Below are 21878 nucleotides of genomic sequence, written 5' to 3'. Positions count from 1 at the left end.
AAAGCAGCTGGACAGTATTTAGTAAAGCAGCTGGACAGTATTTAGTAAAGCAGCTGAATAGTCTTTAGTAAAGCAGCTGGATAGTATTTAGTTATGCAGCTGGATAGTATTTAGTAAAGCAGTTATATATTATTTAGTAAAGCAGCTGGATAGTCTTAGTAAAGCAGTTATATATTATTTAGTAAAGCAGCTGGATAGTCTTAGTAAAGCAGTTATATATTATTTAGTAAAACAGCTGGTTAGTCTTTAGTAAAGAGGTTATATATTATTTACTAAAGCAGCTGGATATTCTTTAGTAAAGAAGTTATATATTATTTAGTAAAACAGCTGGTTAGTCTTTAGTAAAGAAGTTATATATTATTTAGTAAAACAGCTGGTTAGTCTTTAGTAAAGAAGTTATATATTATTTAGTAAAACAGCTGGTTAGTCTTTAGTAAAGAAGTTATATATTATTTAGTAAAACAGCTGGTTAGTCTTTAGTAAAGAAGGTATATATTATTTAGTAAAACAGCTGGATATTCTTTAGTAAAGAAGGTATATATTATTTAGTAAAACAGCTGGTTAGTCTTTAGTAAAGAAGTTATATATTATTTAGTAAAACAGCTGGTTAGTCTTTAGTAAAGAAGTTATATATTATTTAGTAAAGCAGCTGGATATTCTTTAGTAAAGAAGTTATATATTATTTAGTAAAACAGCTGGTTAGTCTTTAGTAAAGAAGTTATATATTATTTAGTAAAACAGCTGGATATTCTTTAGTAAAGAAGGTATATATTATTTAGTAAAGCAGCTGGACAGTATTTAGTTAAGCAGCTGGATAGTATTTAGTAAAGCAGCTGGACAGTCTTTGGTAATGGGCTCCCGATGTCACGTTCTGACCTTAGTTCCTTTTTTATGTCTTTATTTTAGTTTGGTCAGAGCGTGAGTTGGGGTGGGCATTCTATGTTGTTTTTCTATGTTTTGTTCTGTTGTTCTATTTCTATGTGTTTGGCCTAGTATGGTTCTCAATCAGAGGCAGGTGTCAGTCGTTGTCTCTGATTGGGAGCCATATTTAGGTAGCCTGTTTTCCTTTGTGTTTTGTGGGTGGTTGTTTCCTGTGTCTGTGTTTGCACCATACGGGACTGTTTCGATTTTCGTTTGTTCATTCACTTTGTTATTTTGTATTTTTGTTGTGTTCAGTTTTATATATTAAAATGGACACTTACCACGCTGCGTATTGGTCCGATCCTCGCTACTCCTCAGACGAAGAGGACGAGAACCGTTACACCCGAGTGGCGCAACATTCTAAGACACTGCATCTCAGTGCTAGAGGCGTCATTACAGACATCCTGTTTCGATTCCAGGCTGTATCACAACCGGCCGTGATTGGGAGTCCCATAGGGTGAAGCACAATTGGCCCAGCGTCGTCCGGGTTTGGCCGGTGTAGGCCGTCATTGTAAATAAGAATTTGTTCTTAACTGACTTGACTAATTAAATAAAGGTTCCATTTAAAGCCGGGGGTTAGAAAAGAGGATAGAAGCAAGACAACACTGGCTATCTTGAAGAGAAAAGCCTGGAAAGAGATCCTCGCTCTGGGACAAAACAACCATGTAACTTATCCCTCCCTCCTCCATCCCTCCATACCAGCCCCCCGGGCAGACACACAGACACCACTACTAGGGCGAGGGGGAGAGGGTATTTGGGCTGGGCCTTTCAGGCTCATCCATGCGGATGGGAGGACATTATCAGAGAATTAGACAGGGAATAATGCCTGTTTCTCTCCTACAGCCTTCAGCCTATACAGACACACTGATTACAACATAGCAGCAGCACCGGCCCAGACCAGGGCTAACCCTGCATTCCTTATAGCTTTGGTGCTCTACGGCTGTAGCATATTGTAGGGATTGTCCCTTCATTCCTTACACAGTATCAGTGGAGAAGATGACCATAGGGTGGATCATAGCCTGGTTTTTCTTTTAGTGAGGTACTATGACTGTAGCATAGACTGGTTGGCTTCATTCTACACCTACATGACAGTTGAATTGAACTGAATTGAAGAGGGCTGTCCAAGGCAAGTATAATTTGTCACAGAGTTTTCTTATTTTTGATTGTATCACTGCACAGCCTTGTAGATGAGCAGGAGTGGATTGAGGGAGTGCATTGATGACCAGAGTGTTGTGGGTTAACGTATGTAAATATTGTCTAAATTAGGAAACTTGAGTCAAATCCAAGAAGTGGTCCAAAAAAGCACTTGCTAAGCAAAGATATTACTGTCTGCTACGCCAACATGTAACCCCTCTCTTTCCCCCTTCTCTTACTCACTCTCTTCTGTCTCTTCTATCACTCCCTCTCCCTCCATCTCTCTCCTGATGGGCCTATAAAACCTCCAGTGTCAGCCCTTTCCTCCACCACATCACCGCCATGCAAATGAAGAGAAGAAGAGGAGACAGACAGGAAGAAAGAAACAGCTCATCAGCACACCACACACACTTTCACTCACACAGTGACAGACCCAAGCATACACCCACATTATGCACACCCACACACACGCACACACCCACACACCCACACACACACACACACACACACACACACACACACACACACACACACACACACACACACACACACACACACACACACACACACACACACACACTTTTACTCACACAGTGACAGACGCAAGCATACACCCACATTATGCACCCACACACCCACGCGCACACACACACACACACACACACACACACACACACACGGGCGCACAGTTGCACACACACGCTTGAGCGCCCATAGACAGACAGACGAAAAGACAGACAGACACTGTCACTTTTATGATCGAGCATCAAAATCAGAACTATTCTCACCGTTCTCACACTATCCCATAATATCTACGACAAGCACATATCTACATGGCAACAGACTAAAAGTAAGCTCTTTCGGGAAACATAAATATTTCCCTGAACATTTCCCTGACAGGGTGAACACAAACAGCGGTGTTTCCTGAGCCTGTGTATACAAACCGTGTATATAAACCAACCACACGTGTTGGACTATAAAACAACACAGGGCAACCACCTCTTTCTTTATACCTTCCATCTTAGCTCCAGGTGTTGGACACACAAGGTCCAGTTTCCTTTTTCACAATGGCGATTACAGCAACTAGTGGCCATCTGGGGAAAGTATGTGATCGAAGTCTATGAGGGACTAATGACCATGAGGTTCACAATGGTGTGTATGTGTGACACTCCAGCATTCCAACTACCTCCACAGACAGGTGCAGGCCCTGGCCTCCCTCCAAACCACCTGGAGGATGGCTACCTTCTGGGGCGGTGCCACACACACACACACACACACACACACACACACACACACACACACACACACACACACACACACACACACACACACACACACACACACACACACACACACACACACACACACACACACACAAACCACCTGTTGGGAAGTCAATACATATTGACCTCGGGGCAATTAACATGTAATCAGTTCATCATGTAACCTATTCAACTGAGTAAGTAAGCCAGGAGAGGGATTGGAATTCGGGGGGAACAAATGTGTAATCACCTTAAGAAGAACCGGAGATCTACTGTGATTGATCTATTTAAGTTGTTTAGCTCGGGTCTTTGTTGTAAGTCTGCAGTGGTTGTACAGTGAATGTGACAGTATGGATTCCCTGGGGCCTATGGGGTTATATAGCTGTGTGTCTACTGTCTGGTTGTTATTCAGATGGCTTTTGGTGCTGTATCCATCTCTTCATAATGGCTCATTTTAAAGCGTGTCTGAACTGTAAATTATAATTACACAACAAAGGGCGATCAATCTCTCAATATTTTTTATCCATAACATGACCAAACTGGTGTTCAAAGTGTTCAGTTCTGTAATGTCAGAGTCCTTTCATGTCAGGTCACACAGGGACGTGAGCATGTGAAGTAGTATTTCTTCTCTGTCCGACTCCTGGCCACTCAACCCTAACCAGCTTGACTGCTTCGAAGGAGAAGCGGCCCGAAACATCCTGCAACACCAAGACGTTCCATTAAAACCTATTTGCTGTCAACACAGCTGCTGCTACTTCCGTACTTAAACATAGACAGTGCATTCGGAAAGTATTCAGACCCCTTGACTTTTTCCACATTTTGTTACATTACAGCCTTATTCTAAAATGGATTACATTTTTTAAAAAATGCCCTCATCAGTCTATACACAATACCCCATAATGACAAAGCAAAAACAGGTTTAGACATTTTTGCTAATTTATCACAAATAAAAAACAGAAATACCGTATTTACATAAGTATTCAGACCTTTTGCTATGAGACTAAATATTTAGCTCAGGTGTATCCTGTTTCCATTGATCATCCTTGACATGTTTCTACAACTTCATTGGACATGATTTAGAAAGACACACACCTGTCTATATAAGGTCCCACATGATAGTGCATGTCAGTGCAAAAACCAAGCCATGAGGTCAAAGGAATAGATGAACAGAGCAAAGTACAGAGAGATCCTTGATGAAAACCTGCTCCAGAGCGCACAGGACCTCAGACTGGGGCCGAAGGTTCACCTTCCAACAGGACAACAACCCTAAGCACACAGCCAAGACATTGCAGGAGTGGCTTCAGCACAAGTCTCTGAATGTCTTTGAGTGGCCCAGCCAGAGCCTGGACTTGAACCCGATTGAACATCTCTGGAGAGACCTGAAAATAGCTGTGCAGCGACGCTCCCCATCCAACCAGACAGAGAGGATCTGCAGAGAAAAATGGGAAAAACTACCCAAATACAGGTGTGCCAAGCTTGTAGTGTCATACCCAAGAAGACATGAAGCTGTAACCGCTGCCAAATGTGCTACAACAAAGTACTGAGTAAAGGGTCTGAATACTGAATACATTTGTAAAAATGTCTAAAAACCAGTTTTTGCTTTTTCATTATGGAGTAGATTGATGAGGGCGAAAAATGTAATCCTTTTTAGAATAAGGCTGTAACGTAACAAAATGTGGAATTCAAAGGGTCTGAATACTTTCCGAATGCACAGTATGTCAACTATCTGTAAAACCTTGCCCCTCCACCCTAGTCACGTGATGGGGTAGTCTGCAGCGCTGAAGGTAATGAAGAAGTCCCAGCTCCAGTCGGTCATGGTGATCAGGTCTGACATGCTGCTAGCCCCTACCCCCCACCGTCCTCACCCCCTACCCCCCTGTCACCTCCACCCCAGTCACCTGATGGGGTAGTCTGCAGCGCTGAAGGTAATGAAGAAGTCCCAGCTCCAGTCGGTCATGGTGATCAGGTCTGACATGCTGCTAGCCCCTACCCCCCACCGTCCTCACCCCCTACCCCCCTGTCACCTCCACCCCAGTCACCTGATGGGGTAGTCTGCAGCGCTGAAGGTAATGAAGAAGTCCCAGCTCCAGTCGGTCATGGTGATCAGGTCTGACATGCTGCTAGCACCTACCCCCCACCGTCCTCCCCCCCCACCCCCCCGTCACCTCCACCCCAGTCACCTGATGGGGTAGTCTGCAGCGCTGAAGTTAATGAAGAAGTCCCAGCTCCAGTCGGTCATGGTGATCAGGTCTGACATGCTGCTAGCCCCTACCTCCCACCGTCCTCACCCCCTACCCCCCTGTCACCTCCACCCCAGTCACCTGATGGGGTAGTCTGCAGCGCTGAGGTTGATGAAGAAGTCCCAGCTCCAGTCGGTCATGGTGATGAGGTCTGCCATGCTGCGGAGGTACATGGTGAGCAGGCTGGCACCGCCCCAGATGGTAGCCATCCTCCAGGGTGTCACCCTCACGTTGGGGTACTGGGAGGCCAGGGCCTGCACCTGTCTGTGAAGGTAGTTGGAGCGCTGGAGGGGGAGAGAAGAGGAAGAGTTTAAAATGTTTCAAACTCATTCCACGGAGGGCCAAGTGTCTGCAGGTTTTTTCTACACCCTTGAACTTGATTGATGAATTAAGGTCACTGGTTAGTAAGGAACTCCCCTCACCTGGTTGTCTAGGTCTTAATTGAAAGGAAAATCCAAAAATCAGCAGACACTAGGCCCTCCATGGAATGAGTTTGACACCCCTGGTTTAAGACAATATCCTACGTATAAGATAATGGTATAGACCAGGGCTCTCCAACCCTGTTCCTTGAGAGCTACTGTCCTGTAGGTTTTCACTCCAACCCCAATCTAGCACAATTGATTCCAGAGCTGGTCCTTGATGTTCTGCCACCATAGGCAAGACCAAAACATACACGTGTATGATTGGTGATCCGGACAGGACCAAAAACCAAAGTCTGTGGAAATCAAGGCTGGTCCGGAACTGCACCCCAAAAATATGTCCAAAAGGCGTCTGCGTGGGTCTATGATTACTGAGGTGTAGCCTACAGTGTTGCCTGAAATGGAATTTTATGAATGTCCATCTATGTGGTAAGCCTACCGTTATGGGGCGGCAGGTAGCCTAGGTAGCCTAGTGGTTAGAGCGTTGGACTAGTAACCAGAAGCTGACAAGGTAAAAATCTGTCGTTCTGCCCCTGAACAAGGCAGTTAACCCACTGTTCCTAGGCCCACATTGAAAATAAGAATTTGTTCTTAACTGACTTGCCTAGTTAAATAAAGGTAAAATAACATTTGTTGAACACCATAAAACCACATCCGGACAGGTCCAAAAGACAACGGCTCGTGCTTACTGGGGTGTAGCCTACCATGTCGGCCAGCAATGTAATTTTATGAATGCCCATCCATGTGGTAGGCCCACAGTTTGTAAAACAGGCTGTTGCATTGGCTTTATTAGTTCTGAATCCTGTGACGAATCAATTTGGCTATGTATGCTCTGAATTTTAGCTAGTAGCTTCCCAACTTTATCAGGAGTTATCACAAACCTATTTGCAATGTGTTTACACAGCGGGGAATACAGAAGTAATTATTTTTTCGATATGATCAGCTTGTCAAAAATGGACGGATACAAACTTGAAACCGCTGATCATGACAATGTGGTGAAACTCCTGGACAACAGTTGTGAGTCCATATTGTCCATCTTACTTTGACCAGTCCAGTTTTTAGGATATGTCGTTTGTTAACATGACAACTCTTTTTGTATTTGATTGAGCACCAATTAGGTTAGGCTATTTGACCGTAGAAACCTACATGAGGTTAAAAGTGTCCGTTTCAGTACATTGTCATACATTTTATCTCCAGCCTGTAGGCTATAGAAGGCCACATACATTTTCTACCATATTCTATATCTGCTACGTTGAAAGAATTTGTCATTGTTTTTGGGTAGAATTATGTGAGGCTTTATTTGTTGTTGTTGGAGTTGCGTCTTGGTCAGTTTAGCTCAGAAAATGCCGCCCTAGTCAATCTGCCGCCATAGGCTGGTCTATATGTATATAGTAGTAGTGTGAGGTGGTAGATGGTAGTCTATAGTCTGGTCTATATGTATATAGTAGTAGTGTGAGATGGTAGTCTATATTCTTACCTGGTCTATATGTATATAGTAGTAGTGTGAGGTGGTAGATGGTAGTCTATAGTCTATAGTCTGGTCTATATGTATATAGTAGTAGTGTGAGGTGGTAGATGGTAGTCTATAGTCTGGTCTATATGTATATAGTAGTAGTGTGAGATGGTAGTCTATAGTCTTACATGGTCTATATGTATATAGTAGTAGTGTGAGGTGGTAGATGGTAGTCTATAGTCTATAGTCTGGTCTATATGTATATAGTAGTAGTGTGAGGTGGTAGATGGTAGTCTATAGTCTGGTCTATATGTATATAGTAGTAGTGTGAGGTGGTAGATGATAGTCTATAGTCTGGTCTATATGTATATAGTAGTAGTGTGAGGTGGTAGATGGTAGTCTATAGTCTGGTCTATATGTATATAGTAGTAGTGTGAGATGGTAGTCTATAGTCTTACCTGGTCTATATGTATATAGTAGTAGTGTGAGGTGGTAGATGGTAGTCTATAGTCTATAGTCTGGTCTATATGTATATAGTAGTAGTGTGAGGTGGTAGATGGTAGTCTATAGTCTGGTCTATATGTATATAGTAGTAGTGTGAGATGGTAGTCTATAGTCTTACATGGTCTATATGTATATAGTAGTAGTGTGAGGTGGTAGATGGTAGTCTATAGTCTATAGTCTGGTCTATATGTATATAGTAGTAGTGTGAGGTGGTAGATGGTAGTCTATAGTCTGGTCTATATGTATATAGTAGTAGTGTGAGGTGGTAGATGATAGTCTATAGTCTGGTCTATATGTATATAGTAGTAGTGTGAGGTGGTAGATGGTAGTCTATAGTCAGGTCTATATGTATATAGTAGTAGTGTGAGGTGTGGTAGATGGTAGTCTATAGTCTGGTCTATATGTATATAGTAGTAGTGTGAGGTGGTAGATGGTAGTCTATAGTCTGGTCTATATGTATATAGTAGTAGTGTGAGGTAGTAGATGGTAGTCTATAGTCTGGTCGATATGTATATAGTAGTAGTGTGAGATGTGGTAGATGGTAGTCTATAGTCTATAGTCTGGTCTATATGTATATAGTAGTAGTGTGAGGTGGTAGATGGTAGTCTATAGTCTATAGTCTGGTCTATATGTATATAGTAGTAGTGTGAGGTGGTAGATGGTAGTCTATAGTCTATAGTCTGGTCTATATGTATATAGTAGTAGTGTGAGGTGGTAGATGGTAGTCTATAGTCTATAGTCTTACCTGGTCTATATGTATATAGTAGTAGTGTGAGGTGTGGTAGATGGTAGTCTATAGTCTATAGTCTGGTCTATATGTATATAGTAGTAGTGTGAGGTGGTAGATGGTAGTCTATAGTCTTACCTGGTCTATATGTATATAGTAGTAGTGTGAGGTGGTAGATGGTAGTCTATAGTCTGGTCTATATGTATATAGTAGTAGTGTGAGGTGGTAGATGGTAGTCTATAGTCTGGTCTATATGTATATAGTAGTAGTGTGAGGTGGTAGATGGTAGTCTATAGTCTGGTCTATATGTATATAGTAGTAGTGTGAGGTGGTAGATGGTAGTCTATAGTCAGGTCTATATGTATATAGTAGTAGTGTGAGGTGGTAGATGGTAGTCTATAGTCTATAGTCTGGTCTATATGTATATAGTAGTAGTGTGAGATGGTAGTCTATAGTCTGGTCTATATGTATATAGTAGTAGTGTGAGGTGGTAGATGGAGTCTATAGTCTGGTCTATATGTATATAGTAGTAGTGTGAGATGGTAGATGGTAGTCTTTAGTCTGGTCTATATGTATATAGTAGTAGTGTGAGGTGGTAGATGGTAGTCTATAGTCTGGTCTATATGTATATAGTAGTAGTGTGAGGTGGTATATGGTAGTCTATAGTCTGGTCTATATGTATATAGTAGTAGTGTGAGGTGGTAGATGGTAGTCTATAGTCTGGTCGATATGTATGTAGTAGTAGTGTGAGGTGGTAGATGGTAGTCTATAGTCTGGTCTATATGTATATAGTAGTAGTGTGAGGTGTGGTAGATGGTAGTCTATAGTCTGGTCTATATGTATATAGTAGTAGTGTGAGGTGGTATATGGTAGTCTATAGTCTGGTCTATATGTATATAGTAGTAGTGTGAGGTGGTAGATGGTAGTCTATAGTCAGGTCTATATGTATATAGTAGTAGTGTGAGGTGGTAGATGGTGGTCTATAGTCTATAGTCTGGTCTATATGTATATAGTAGTAGTGTGATGTGGTAGATGGTAGTCTATAGTCAGGTCTATATGTATATAGTAGTAGTGTGAGGTGGTAGATGGTAGTCTATAGTCTGGTCTATATGTATATAGTAGTAGTGTGAGGTGGTAGATGGTAGTCTATAGTCTGGTCTATATGTATATAGTAGTAGTGTGATGTGGTAGATGGTAGTCTATAGTCTGGTCTATATGTATATAGTAGTAGTGTGAGGTGTGGTAGATGGTAGTCTATAGTCTTACCTGGTCTATATGTATATAGTAGTAGTGTGAGGTGGTAGATGGTAGTCTATAGTCTGGTCTATATGTATATAGTAGTAGTGTGAGGTGTGGTAGATGGTAGTCTATAGACTTACCTGGTCTATATATATATAGTAGTAGTGTGAGGTGGTAGATGGTAGTCTATAGTCTGGTCTATATGTATATAGTAGTAGTGTGAGGTGTGGTAGATGGTAGTCTATAGTCTATAGTCTTACCTGGTCTATATGTATATAGTAGTAGTGTGAGGTGTGGTAGATGGCCTTGAAAAGTCTCTGGAACTGTCGTGAGGCTCTGCCGTGGACCACCAGGACGAAGGCTATCCTGACGGGGGCCGACGGTGGGCCCTCTGACGAGTCCTCCTCCCACACCACGTTGGCATTGGCCTTACCTGAACAACACAACAATACCGTACAGAGACAGGTTGTTAGTCATTCATACAGAGAATAAAACATGTACCTGTATGTAGAACTCTCTGACGAGTCTTCCTCCCAGACGCTGGCAATTGCCTTACGTGGACAGAATAATAACACACACATTAGGTTCATCGTCTATACTTCATACACTGGAAGGTATACTGAACACGAGGCGCAGTAACTCCAAGGTTACTGAGCTGTTACTGTGCATAGTATGAAGAAGAAGAAGCATGTCACAAGGAGATGAGTGTCATTCACTATGTGACCATAGAGTTCTTTGAACCATGACTAGCAAGGCCACAAGATAGGAATAGGAATCCTATAACCATTCCTTTGGGTTTGGGGTGGAGTTCGCTTGATAGTGTGTCATCATTGCTCTCTACCACACTCCCAGAATAAGACTTGGAAGTAAGTAGACAATGACTATTCCAACTCACAACCACACAATCAAACAATTCCAGCTCTCTCCAGAAACCATTCAAAAAGCCACACGGATTCATATAGTGGTTTCTTTCCTTCTAATAGTAAACGCCTTAAAAAAATGATTTCCGCTCAGAGCCTCTATCTTGGTCTTGTATTGTGTTCTCCATCAGCAAATAAGTACGAGGGGAATACAATCCAGCACCATTATTACATATGGTGGTTGTTTAGTGTTCACAGGGCCTATGGAATTACAGGAAACACAGAGCTTTATTGAGACGTTATGTTTGTTGACGACAGAGAGGACAAGGTTGTTCAGGAGATAATGACAGTAATCTCGTCCTCTGTGTTGTGAGGGAAGGGGACTTGGTTTCCCAGAGGGCAGTGGTGGACAATGTCACGACTCGCTCTGGTCCCTGGATGGACAGAAAAGAGGGGAGAAGATGGTGGGTGCTTTCACCCTCTTAGGGTGTGCTGTCCCTGAGGTAAAAAGGCTACAAGGCGCCCCTCCCGGTTCTTCCCTGTGTCTACAGCAGCGGGGGACGTGGTAAGTGTTTCAACCCCCTTAGGGTATGCTGTCCCAGGGGTAAAAAGATCACAAGGTGCCCCTCCCCTTCTGGCTCTTTCTTCCCTGTGTCTGGACAAGCTAGGCTCCTACTGTAATTATCTCAATTGAAGGGCAGGACCTTTTGCTTGCTTGTATTTAAAGCCTAACAACAGGGGCGGGGCTACAGACATGCTCCCGTGACTCCAATTGGCCATGCCTTCTGCCCATCACTCAATCAGCCAATTCCCCCCAGGAATTATTGTTTTATTCATAGTTTGGCTACTATGAATCCTGCCTATTAATATGGAGTTTTGAATGTGAATGTGGTTGGAAAAGTGTGAGTGTGAGTGTGTGTGTGTGAAAGACGGAGTGTGTGTGTGTCTGTGTGTGTGTTACTATGAAGCCTGGCTGTGCCTATGGGATATTGAATGTGAATGTGGTTGGTTGCAAATAACTATAAATACTAGAATGGGCATGCCCCATTCAAGTTAATGGATCTGTGATTGGTTATTCTATTTCTATGGTTGGTTGGCTGGTTGGTTAGTTAGTTGACAGTGTTGGGTGAAAATGTTTCTGGAGTGGCACACACACACACACGTTTTGTATTTCTATACAAAATACTATTTTCCCTTACCCCTAACCCTAAATCTAACCCTAACCATAAACCTTACCCCGTAACCCAAATCCTAACCCTACCACTAACCCTACTCCTAATTTTAACCCTAACCCTAAACCTAACCCCTAACCTTAAAATAGCCTTTGTCCTCCTAGAGACGGGAGAATTTTCCTTGTTTTACTATCCTTGTGGGGACTTCTGGGAATTTTAGCTCCCCACAAGGATAGACGAATCAACACACACACACACACAGTATCAGATTGAACAGTAATTGGTAGGCAGCTCGGGAGGTTCACTGGCTAGGATGGCACTAGGCTAATTGGCGGAGCGCTTCACCAAGCACTTTGAGGCTTGTGATATGCTAGCTAGCTGAACTAATGAGCCAATGTGTTGTGTGTCTCTACACCTACAGGGACGAGATAGGTCTAAAAACGCCAGACTCTGCCACATCCCTCTTTTTCCTCTCTCCTATCGCCATCAATCTTTAAAACTGCATCTCCCTCATCTGCTATCAGCACTCTCTCTCTCCATCATTTCATTCCTCTCTCTCTCTCTCTCCTTCATCTTGTGTAACTTCTGCAGCTCATGGCCGTCCATCTCAACCAGTCATGCGAGAGGTTGGAAGAGGAGAGGAGCAGAAATGTCCTTTTAGTTTCCAATATTAAAGTCCTTTAATGCAACATCTGCTCAGTACCAACGAAGGATCCAACTAAAGTCTCACCTGACTGAGTATAACTATCTTGTACTTCGTTCTAGATGTAGGTCTTATAGAACAGAAATGCGGTTTTATTTTTTAATCAGCAAACAAGTGAATAAGCCTCGAATGATGTTACCTGCTACGTATTTAGTGGTGACCGAACATGTAAGGTCATTGGCTGACAACTGACATCAACCAATGATGATGCCAGTTCCATCCCACATATTACAACCATGTAGACATTAGACAATAGCCCAGCTAGCATATAGAGGCTCTGCTAATGCTAACATATACCCTCTCATATCCTATGGAGCCGGCGCTAACAGCTACACGCTAACCCAGCCAACTCTTCAAGGACAGAATACCGATGAAATCAAATTGGACAATTTGTAGCTAACAAGGTTAGTGTCTCAAATTCAGATTGGTGCTTCTGAGACATGGGGAGAGAGCGAGAGGGAGAGCTAACAAGGTTAGCGCCTCAAATTCAGATTGGTGCATCAGAGACATAGAGAGAGAGAGAGAGAGAGAGCGAGAGAGCGAGAGAGCGAGAGAGAGAGAGAGAGAGAGAGAGAGAGAGAGAGAGAGAGAGAGAGAGAGAGAGAGAGAGAGAGAGAGGGAACAACATTGTGGCAGACGACAGAACAGACAGAGGGAGTGAAAAAGAAAAAGTGATTTAATTTAGCCGTCCGTGTTGTTACACGACGCCGCCAGGAATAAGCCCTTTTCAATTTCCCCCGTCTCCTTTGATCAAACTGTCAGTTGGAGTGGGATGACGATGGTGAGTCTAGGGCAGGGCTGCCCAACCCTCTACCTGGAGATCTACTGTCCTGTGGGTTTTCAGTCCTACCCTCTTCCTGGAGATCTACTGTCCTGTAGGTTTTCAGTTCAACCCTAATTTAGCATATCTGATTCAGCTAGTTAAGGTCTTGTTGATCAGCTAATTAGTAGAATCAGGTGTGTTAAATTAGGGTTGGACTGAAAACTCACAGTATGGTAGATCCCCAGGAAGAGGGTTGGACTGAAAACGCACAGGATGGTAGAGCTCCAGGAAGAGGGTTGGACTGAAAACTCACAGGATAGTAGATCCCCAGGAAGAGGGTTGGACTGAAAACTCACAGGATGGTAGAGCTCTAGGAAGAGGGTTGGACTGAAAACTCACAGGATGGTAGATCCCCAGAAAGAGGGTTGGACTGAAAACTCACAGGATGGTAGATCCCCAGGAAGAGGGTTGGACTGAAAACTCACAGAATGGTAGATCCCCAGGAAGAGTGTTAGCAGCCCTGGTCTAGGGAGACGACATGAGCATATTCACTGATAGACAAGCGTTGGTTTACATCTTGGGGAATATGTATCCTCGCTTACATTGCTGTACAGAACAAAGTTGCACAGTCATGGTGGACTCACAAGGTGCAGTCATGGTGGACACACACGGTGCAGTCATGGTGGACTTACAAGGTGCAGTCATGGTGGACACACAAGGTGCAGTCATGGTGGACTTACAAGGTGCAGTCATGGTGGACTCACAAGGTGCAGTCATGGTGGACTCACAAGGTGCAGTCATGGTGGACTCACAAGGTGCAGTCATGGTGGACTCACAAGGTGCAGTCATGGTGTGTTGGCACCCTATTCAAAGGTAGTGCACTTATAAGTGACTATGGTGCAATTTCAGACGCAACCACTGGAATAGTCCCAGATAGACAAGCATTACCTTCCATCTTCTGGAAGTGTAGCCAGTAGTGTCCAGTAGCCTACAAGGTTACACAGTCATTGTGGGTGCACAGTGTCTGGTTATGTCTGGCCAGATGTCCATGTATCGTTCTGGCTTTTTCTCCTTTCCTCCACATGTCCTCCATACACTCCTGTGTGTGTGTGTGTGTGTGTGTGTGTGTGTGTGTGTGTGTGTGTGTGTGTGTGTGTGTGTGTGTGTGTGTGTGTGTGTGTGTGTGTGTGTGTTGTTTCTTTAAACATTGATGCGTGGTCCTCACCGATGGTGGCAAGCTCACAGATTTTGCTTACAGGAGACTTCTGCCAACCTGCAGATGTTCAACCAGTCTACTTGTAAAAGTGTGTGTGTGCGGTGTGTGTGTGTGTGTGTTTGTGAGTAAGAAAGAGAGAGAGAGAGAGAGAAAGAGAGAGAAAGGAAGAGTTTGTGCGTTCCTGTGTGTATCCGTCTGTCTGTGTGTGGTTGTAAGTGTGCATGTGCATATGTGTCTGTCTGTCTGTCTGTCTGTCTGTCTGTCTGTCTGTCTGTCTGTCTGTCTGTCTGTCTGTCTGTCTGTCTGTCTGTCTGTCTGTCTGTCTGTCTGTCTGTCTGTCTGTCTGTCTGTCTGTCTGTCTGTCTGTCTGTCTGTCTGTCTGTCTGTCTGTCTGTCTGTGTGTGTGTGTGTGTGTGTGTGTGTGTGTGTGTGTGTGCGCGTGCGTGTCAGTCTGTGTGTGCAAACTTGCATTTCTGTGGCCAGCTTGGCTGAACAGAATGAAAATTGGAAAGCAATTTGGTGTACATACAAAAAGTGTCTTCCATTCTCTCGCACAAATTTCTCATCAGCCAAGAAACACATTTCTTGCCTGACTTTGATATGAATTAGAATTATTAGCAGTAAAACAACAGGAAGTGTAGTGTGCGTGCGTGTGTGTGTGTGTGTGTATCTCTGTGTGTGTGTGTGTGTGTGTGTGTGTGTGTGTGTGTGTGTGTGTGTGTGTGTGTGTGTGTGTGTGTATAAATGTGTGTGTGTGTGTGTGTGTGTGTGTGTGTGTGTGTGTGTGTGTGTGTGTGTGTGTGTTGTGTGTGTGTATAAATGTGTGTGTGTGTGTGTGTGTGTGTGTGTGTGTGTGTGTGTGTGTGTGTGTGTGTGTGTGTGTGTGTGTGTGTGTGTGTGTGTGTGTGTGTGTGTGCGTGCATAAATGTTTGTGTTTGTGTGCCTAAGTCAAAACAGATTTTATTTAAGCTTCAGGGGATATTGTATTTTCCTGCTGTAAAAAGAGAGGGAATATGTTCTAAATGGCTCCCTATTCCCTACATAGTGCACTACTTTTGAGCAGAACCCTATGAGCCCTGGTCAAAAGAAGTGGACGATAAAGGGATTAGAGCCATTTGGGACTCAAACATTGACAGTACATACACAGGCCATGACGACAAAACAAACAACATGTTTCAGAATAGCCTCTATCAAGCTGTCACACGATGATTACACTATTACTATGATTGACTAACAAACAGAATGTTCTAGCAATTGTTTTTATATAATATGAAAGAGTATCTGGTCAAATATGCTCGAGTGTACCACACCCAGTATACCAAACTGTTCACACCCAGTATACCAAACGGTTCACACCCAGTATACCAAACGGTTCACACCCAGTATACCCAAACGGTTCACACCCAGTATACCAAACTGTTCACATCCAGTATACCAAACGGTTCACACCCAGTATACCAAACGGTTCACACCCAGTATACCAAACGGTTCACACCCAGTATACCAAACGGTTCACACCCAGTATACCAAACGGTTCACACCCAGTATACCAAACTGTTCACACCCAGTATACCAAACGGTTCACACCCAGTATACCCAAACGGTTCACACCCAGTATACCAAACGGTTCACACCCAGTATACCCAAACGGTTCACACCCAGTATACCCAAACTGTTCACATCCAGTATACCAAACGGTTCACATCCAGTATACCCAAACGGTTCACACCCAGTATACCCAAACGGTTCACACCCAGTATACCCAAACTGTTCACATCCAGTATACCAAACGGTTCACATCCAGTATACCAAACTGTTCACATCCAGTATACCCAAACGGTTCACACCCAGTATACCCAAACGGTTCACATCCAGTATACCAAACTGTTCACATCCAGTATACCAAACTGTTCACATCCAGTATACCCAAACGGTTCACACCCAGTATACCAAACTGTTCACATCCAGTATACCCAAACGGTTCACACCCAGTATACCCAAACTGTTCACATCCAGTATACCCAAACGGTTCACATCCAGTATACCCAAACGGTTCACACCCAGTATACCCAAACGGTTCACATCCAGTATACCCAAACTGTTCACATCCAGTATACCCAAACGGTTCACACCCAGTATACCCAAACTGTTCACATCCAGTATACCCAAACTGTTCACATCCAGTATACCCAAACGGTTCACATCCAGTATACCAAACTGTTCACATCCAGTATACCAAACTGTTCACATCCAGTATACCCAAACGGTTCACACCCAGTATACCAAACTGTTCACATCCAGTATACCCAAACGGTTCACACCCAGTATACCCAAACTGTTCACATCCAGTATACCAAACGGTTCACATCCAGTATACCCAAACGGTTCACACCCAGTATACCAAACTGTTCACATCCAGTATACCCAAACGGTTCACACCCAGTATACCCAAACTGTTCACATCCAGTATACCCAAACGGTTCACACCCAGTATACCAAAACGGTTCACATCCAGTATACCAAACTGTTCACATCCAGTATACCAAACTGTTCACACCCAGTATACCAAAACGGTTCACATCCAGTATACCAAACTGTTCACATCCAGTATACCAAACTGTTCACATCCAGTATACCAAACTGTTCACATCCAGTATACCAAACTGTTCACATCCAGTATACCAAACTGTTCACATCCAGTATACCAAACTGTTCACATCCAGTATACCAAACTGTTCACATCCAGTATACCAAACTGTTCACACCCAGTATACCAAACTGTTCACATCCAGTATACCAAACTGTTCACACCCAGTATACCAAACTGTTCACACCCAGTATACCCAAACTGTTCACACCCAGTATACCAAACTGTTCACATCCAGTATACCAAACTGTTCACATCCAGTATACCAAACGGTTCACACCCAGTATACCAAACGGTTCACACCCAGTATACCAAACTGTTCACACCCAGTATACCAAACTGTTCACACCCAGTATACCCAAACTGTTCACACCCAGTATACCAAACTGTTCACATCCAGTATACCAAACGGTTCACACCCAGTATACCAAACGGTTCACACCCAGTATACCAAACGGTTCACACCCAGTATACCAAACGGTTCACACCCAGTATACCCAAACTGTTCACATCCAGTATACCAAAACGGTTCACATCCAGTATACCAAAAGGTTCACACCCAGTATACCAAACTGTTCACATCCAGTATACCAAACGGTTCACACCCAGTATACCAAACGGTTCACACCCAGTATACCAAAACGGTTCACACCCAGTATACCAAACGGTTCACACCCAGTATACCAAAACGGTTCACACCCAGTATACCAAACTGTTCACACCCAGTATACCAAAACGGTTCACATCCAGTATACCAAACGGTTCACACCCAGTATACCAAACGGTTCACACCCAGTATACCAAACGGTTCACACCCAGTATACCAAAACGGTTCACACCCAGTATACCAAACGGTTCACACCCAGTATACCAAACTGTTCACACCCAGTATACCAAACGGTTCACATCCAGTATACCAAACTGTTCACACCCAGTATACCCAAACTGTTCACACCCAGTATACCGAAACGGTTCACACCCAGTATACCAAAACGGTTCACACCCAGTATACCCAAACGGTTCACATCCAGTATACCAAACTGTTCACACCCAGTATACCAAACTGTTCACACCCAGTATACCGAAACGGTTCACATCCAGTATACCAAACTGTTCACACCCAGTATACCCAAACGGTTCACACCCAGTATACCCAAACGGTTCACACCCAGTATACCAAACGGTTCACTCCCAGTATACCCAAACGGTTCACTCCCAGTATACCAAAACGGTTCACACCCAGTATACCAAACTGTTCACACCCAGTATACCCAAACGGTTCACACCCAGTATACCCAAACGGTTCACACCCAGTATACCAAACGGTTCACACCCAGTATACCAAAACGGTTCACACCCAGTATACCAAACGGTTCACACCCAGTATACCAAAACGGTTCACACCCAGTATACCAAACTGTTCACACCCAGTATACCCAAACGGTTCACACCCAGTATACCAAAACGGTTCACACCCAGTATACCCAAACGGTTCACACCCAGTATACCCAAACGGTTCACACCCAGTATACCAAACTGTTCACACCCAGTATACCCAAACGGTTCACATCCAGTATACCCAAACTGTTCACATCCAGGAACAGCCTGCTCTCCAATCATTCCCCATACTACCACCCAGCCTCAATTCCTCTAAACCTTTGCAATGTGAGCATAGCTAAGTGATAGTTTTCTATAATATATGTCATTTAGCAGACATGTTTCTCCAAAGTGACTTACAGTCACGCGTGCATACATTTTACAAATCAAACCCACAATTCAGGCCTTACAAATGCCATGCTCTACCAACTGAGCTACAAAGGACCACAGTCCAGAAACAACTGTACGGGCCAAAGAGTTTTCTCCACTCAATGGCCCATCCAGGAACAACCCCTTCCCCACATCCCCCTAGAGCATTAGGCATTACTATAGATCTGATCAGAGGGCAGAGTGGAACTACTATCATACTGCTTCAACCTATTCAGTTCCTTCAGCTGTACAGTCTATAGGGGATAGGAGTTAGGGCTTGATTCTGGACCGGGCCTATATCTCTACAGTAAATTCTACACAATGTACCCACCCTCTATGTTACAGTAACAGTATATCAATTAACTCACCCTCTATGGGACAGTAACAGTATATCTATTAACTCACCCTCTATGGGACAGTAACAGTATATCAATTAACTCACCCTCTATGGTACAGTAACAGTATATCAATTAACTCACCCTCTATGGGACAGTAACAGTATATCTATTAACTCACCCTCTATGGGACAGTAACAGTATATCAATTAACTCACCCTCTATGGTACAGTAACAGTATATCAATTAACTCACCCTCTATGGGACAGTAACAGTATATCTATTAACTCACCCTCTATGGTACAGTAACAGTATATAAATTAACTCACCCTCTATGGGACAGTAACAGTACATCTATTAAATCACCCTCTATAGGACAGCAACAGTATATAAATTAACTCACCCTCTATGGGACAGTAACAGTATATAAATTAACTCACCCTCTATGGGACAGTAACATTATATAAATTAACTCACCCTCTATGGGGCAGTAACAGTATATAAATTAACTCACCCTCTATGGGGCAGTAAGATTATATAAATTAACTCACCCTCTATGGGACAGTAACAGTATATAAATTAACTCACCCTCTCTGGGGCAGTAACAGTATATAAATTAACTCACCCTCTATGGGGCAGTAACAGTATATAAATTAACTCACCCTCTATGGTACAGTAACATTATATAAATTAACTCACCCTCTATGGGACAGTAACAGTATATCAATTAACTCACCCTCTATGGGACAGTAACAGTATATAAATTAACTCACCCTCTATGGGACAGTAACAGTATATCTATTAACTCACCCTCTATGGGACAGTAACAGTATATCTATTAACTCACCCTCTATGGGACAGTAACAGTATATCAATTAACTCACCCTCTATGGTACAGTAACAGTATATCTATTAACTCACCCTCTATGGGACAGTAACAGTATATCTATTAACTCACCCTCTATGGGACAGTAACAGTATATATATTAACTCACCCTCTATGGGACAGTAACAGTATATCTATTAACTCACCCTCTAAGGGACAGTAACATTAGTAACAGTATATCTATTAACTCACCCTCTATGGGACAGTAACATTAGTAACAGTATATCTATTAACTCACCCTCTATGGGAAAGTAACAGTATATAAATTAACTCACCCTCTATGGTACAGTAACAGTATATCAATTAACTCACCCTCTATGGGACAGTAACAGTATATAAATTAACTCACCCTCTATGGGACAGTAACAGTATATCTATTAACTCACCCTCAATGGGACAGTAACAGTATATCTATTAACTCACCCTCTATGGGACAGTAACAGTATATCTATTAACTCACCCTCTATGGGACAGTAACAGTATATCTATTAACTCACCCTCTATGGGACAGTAACAGTATATCTATTAACTCACCCTCTATGGGACAGTAACAGTATATCAATTAACTCACCCTCTATGGGACAGTAACAGTATATCTATTAACTCACCCTCTATGGGACAGTAACAGTATATCTATTAACTCACCCTCTATGGGACAGTAACAGTATATCTATTAACTCACCCTCTATGGGACAATAACATTAGTAACAGTATATAAATTAACTCACCCTCTATGGTACAGTAACAGTATATATATTAACTCACCCTCTATGGGACAGTAACAGTATATATATTAACTCACCCTCTATGGGACAGTAACAGTATATAAATTAACTCACCCTCTATGGGACAGTAACAGTATATCTATTAACTCACCCTCTATGGGACAGTAACAGTATATCTATTAACTCACCCTCTATGGGACAGTAACAGTATATCTATTACTCACCCTCTATGGGACAGTAACAGTATATCTATTAACTCACCCTCTATGGTACAGTAACAGTATATCTATTAACTCACCCTCTATGGGACAGTAACATTAGTAACATTATATCTATTAACTCACCCTCTATGGGACAGTAACATTAGTAACAGTATATCTATTAACTCACCCTCTATGGGACAGTAACAGTATATCTATTAACTCACCCTCTATGGTACAGTAACAGTATATCTATTAACTCACCCTCTATGGGACAGTAACATTAGTAACATTATATCTATTAACTCACCTCTATGGAGACAGTAACATTAGTAACAGTATATCTATTAACTCATCCTCTATGGGACAGTAACAGTATATCTATTAACTCACCCTCTATGGGACAGTAACATTAGTAACAGTATATCTATTAACTCACCCTCTATGGTACAAGTAACGGTATATATATTAACTCACCCTCTATGGGACAGTAACAGTATATCTATTAACTCACCCTCTATGGTACAGTAACAGTATATCTATTACTTCACACCCCTCTATGGGACAGTAACATTATATCTATTAACTCACCCTCTATGGGACAGTAACATTAGTAACATTATATCTATTAACTCACCCTCTATGGGACAGTAACATTAGTAACAGTATATCTATTAACTCATCCTCTATGGGACAGTAACAGTATATCTATTAACTCACCCTCTA

The 21878-nt window shown here is 42.7% G+C and overlaps 1 protein-coding gene across 1 annotated transcript in view; it reads right to left on the bottom strand.

Moving 5' to 3' along the window:
* LOC120035658 (xylosyltransferase 1-like) overlaps nt 1-20309 on the bottom strand; it is a gene marked incomplete at its 5' end in the record, with an annotated part of 68396 nt that extends 48087 nt beyond the window's left edge. Inside the window, 3 exons of the mRNA XM_038982233.1 lie at nt 5639-5841; nt 10160-10332; nt 20300-20309. Of these exons, the coding sequence (XP_038838161.1) occupies nt 5639-5841; nt 10160-10332; nt 20300-20309 (386 nt within the window). The remainder of the gene's footprint in view (nt 1-5638; nt 5842-10159; nt 10333-20299) is intronic.
* Nucleotides 20310-21878: the final 1569 nt, after the last annotated feature.

The sequence above is a fragment of the Salvelinus namaycush genome, unplaced genomic scaffold (genome assembly GCF_016432855.1).
Source record: "Salvelinus namaycush isolate Seneca unplaced genomic scaffold, SaNama_1.0 Scaffold1081, whole genome shotgun sequence".
Classification (NCBI taxonomy): domain Eukaryota; kingdom Metazoa; phylum Chordata; class Actinopteri; order Salmoniformes; family Salmonidae; genus Salvelinus; species Salvelinus namaycush.
The sequence above is the reverse complement of the archived record's forward strand: the minus strand, read 5'-3'. Positions and strand labels throughout refer to the sequence as shown.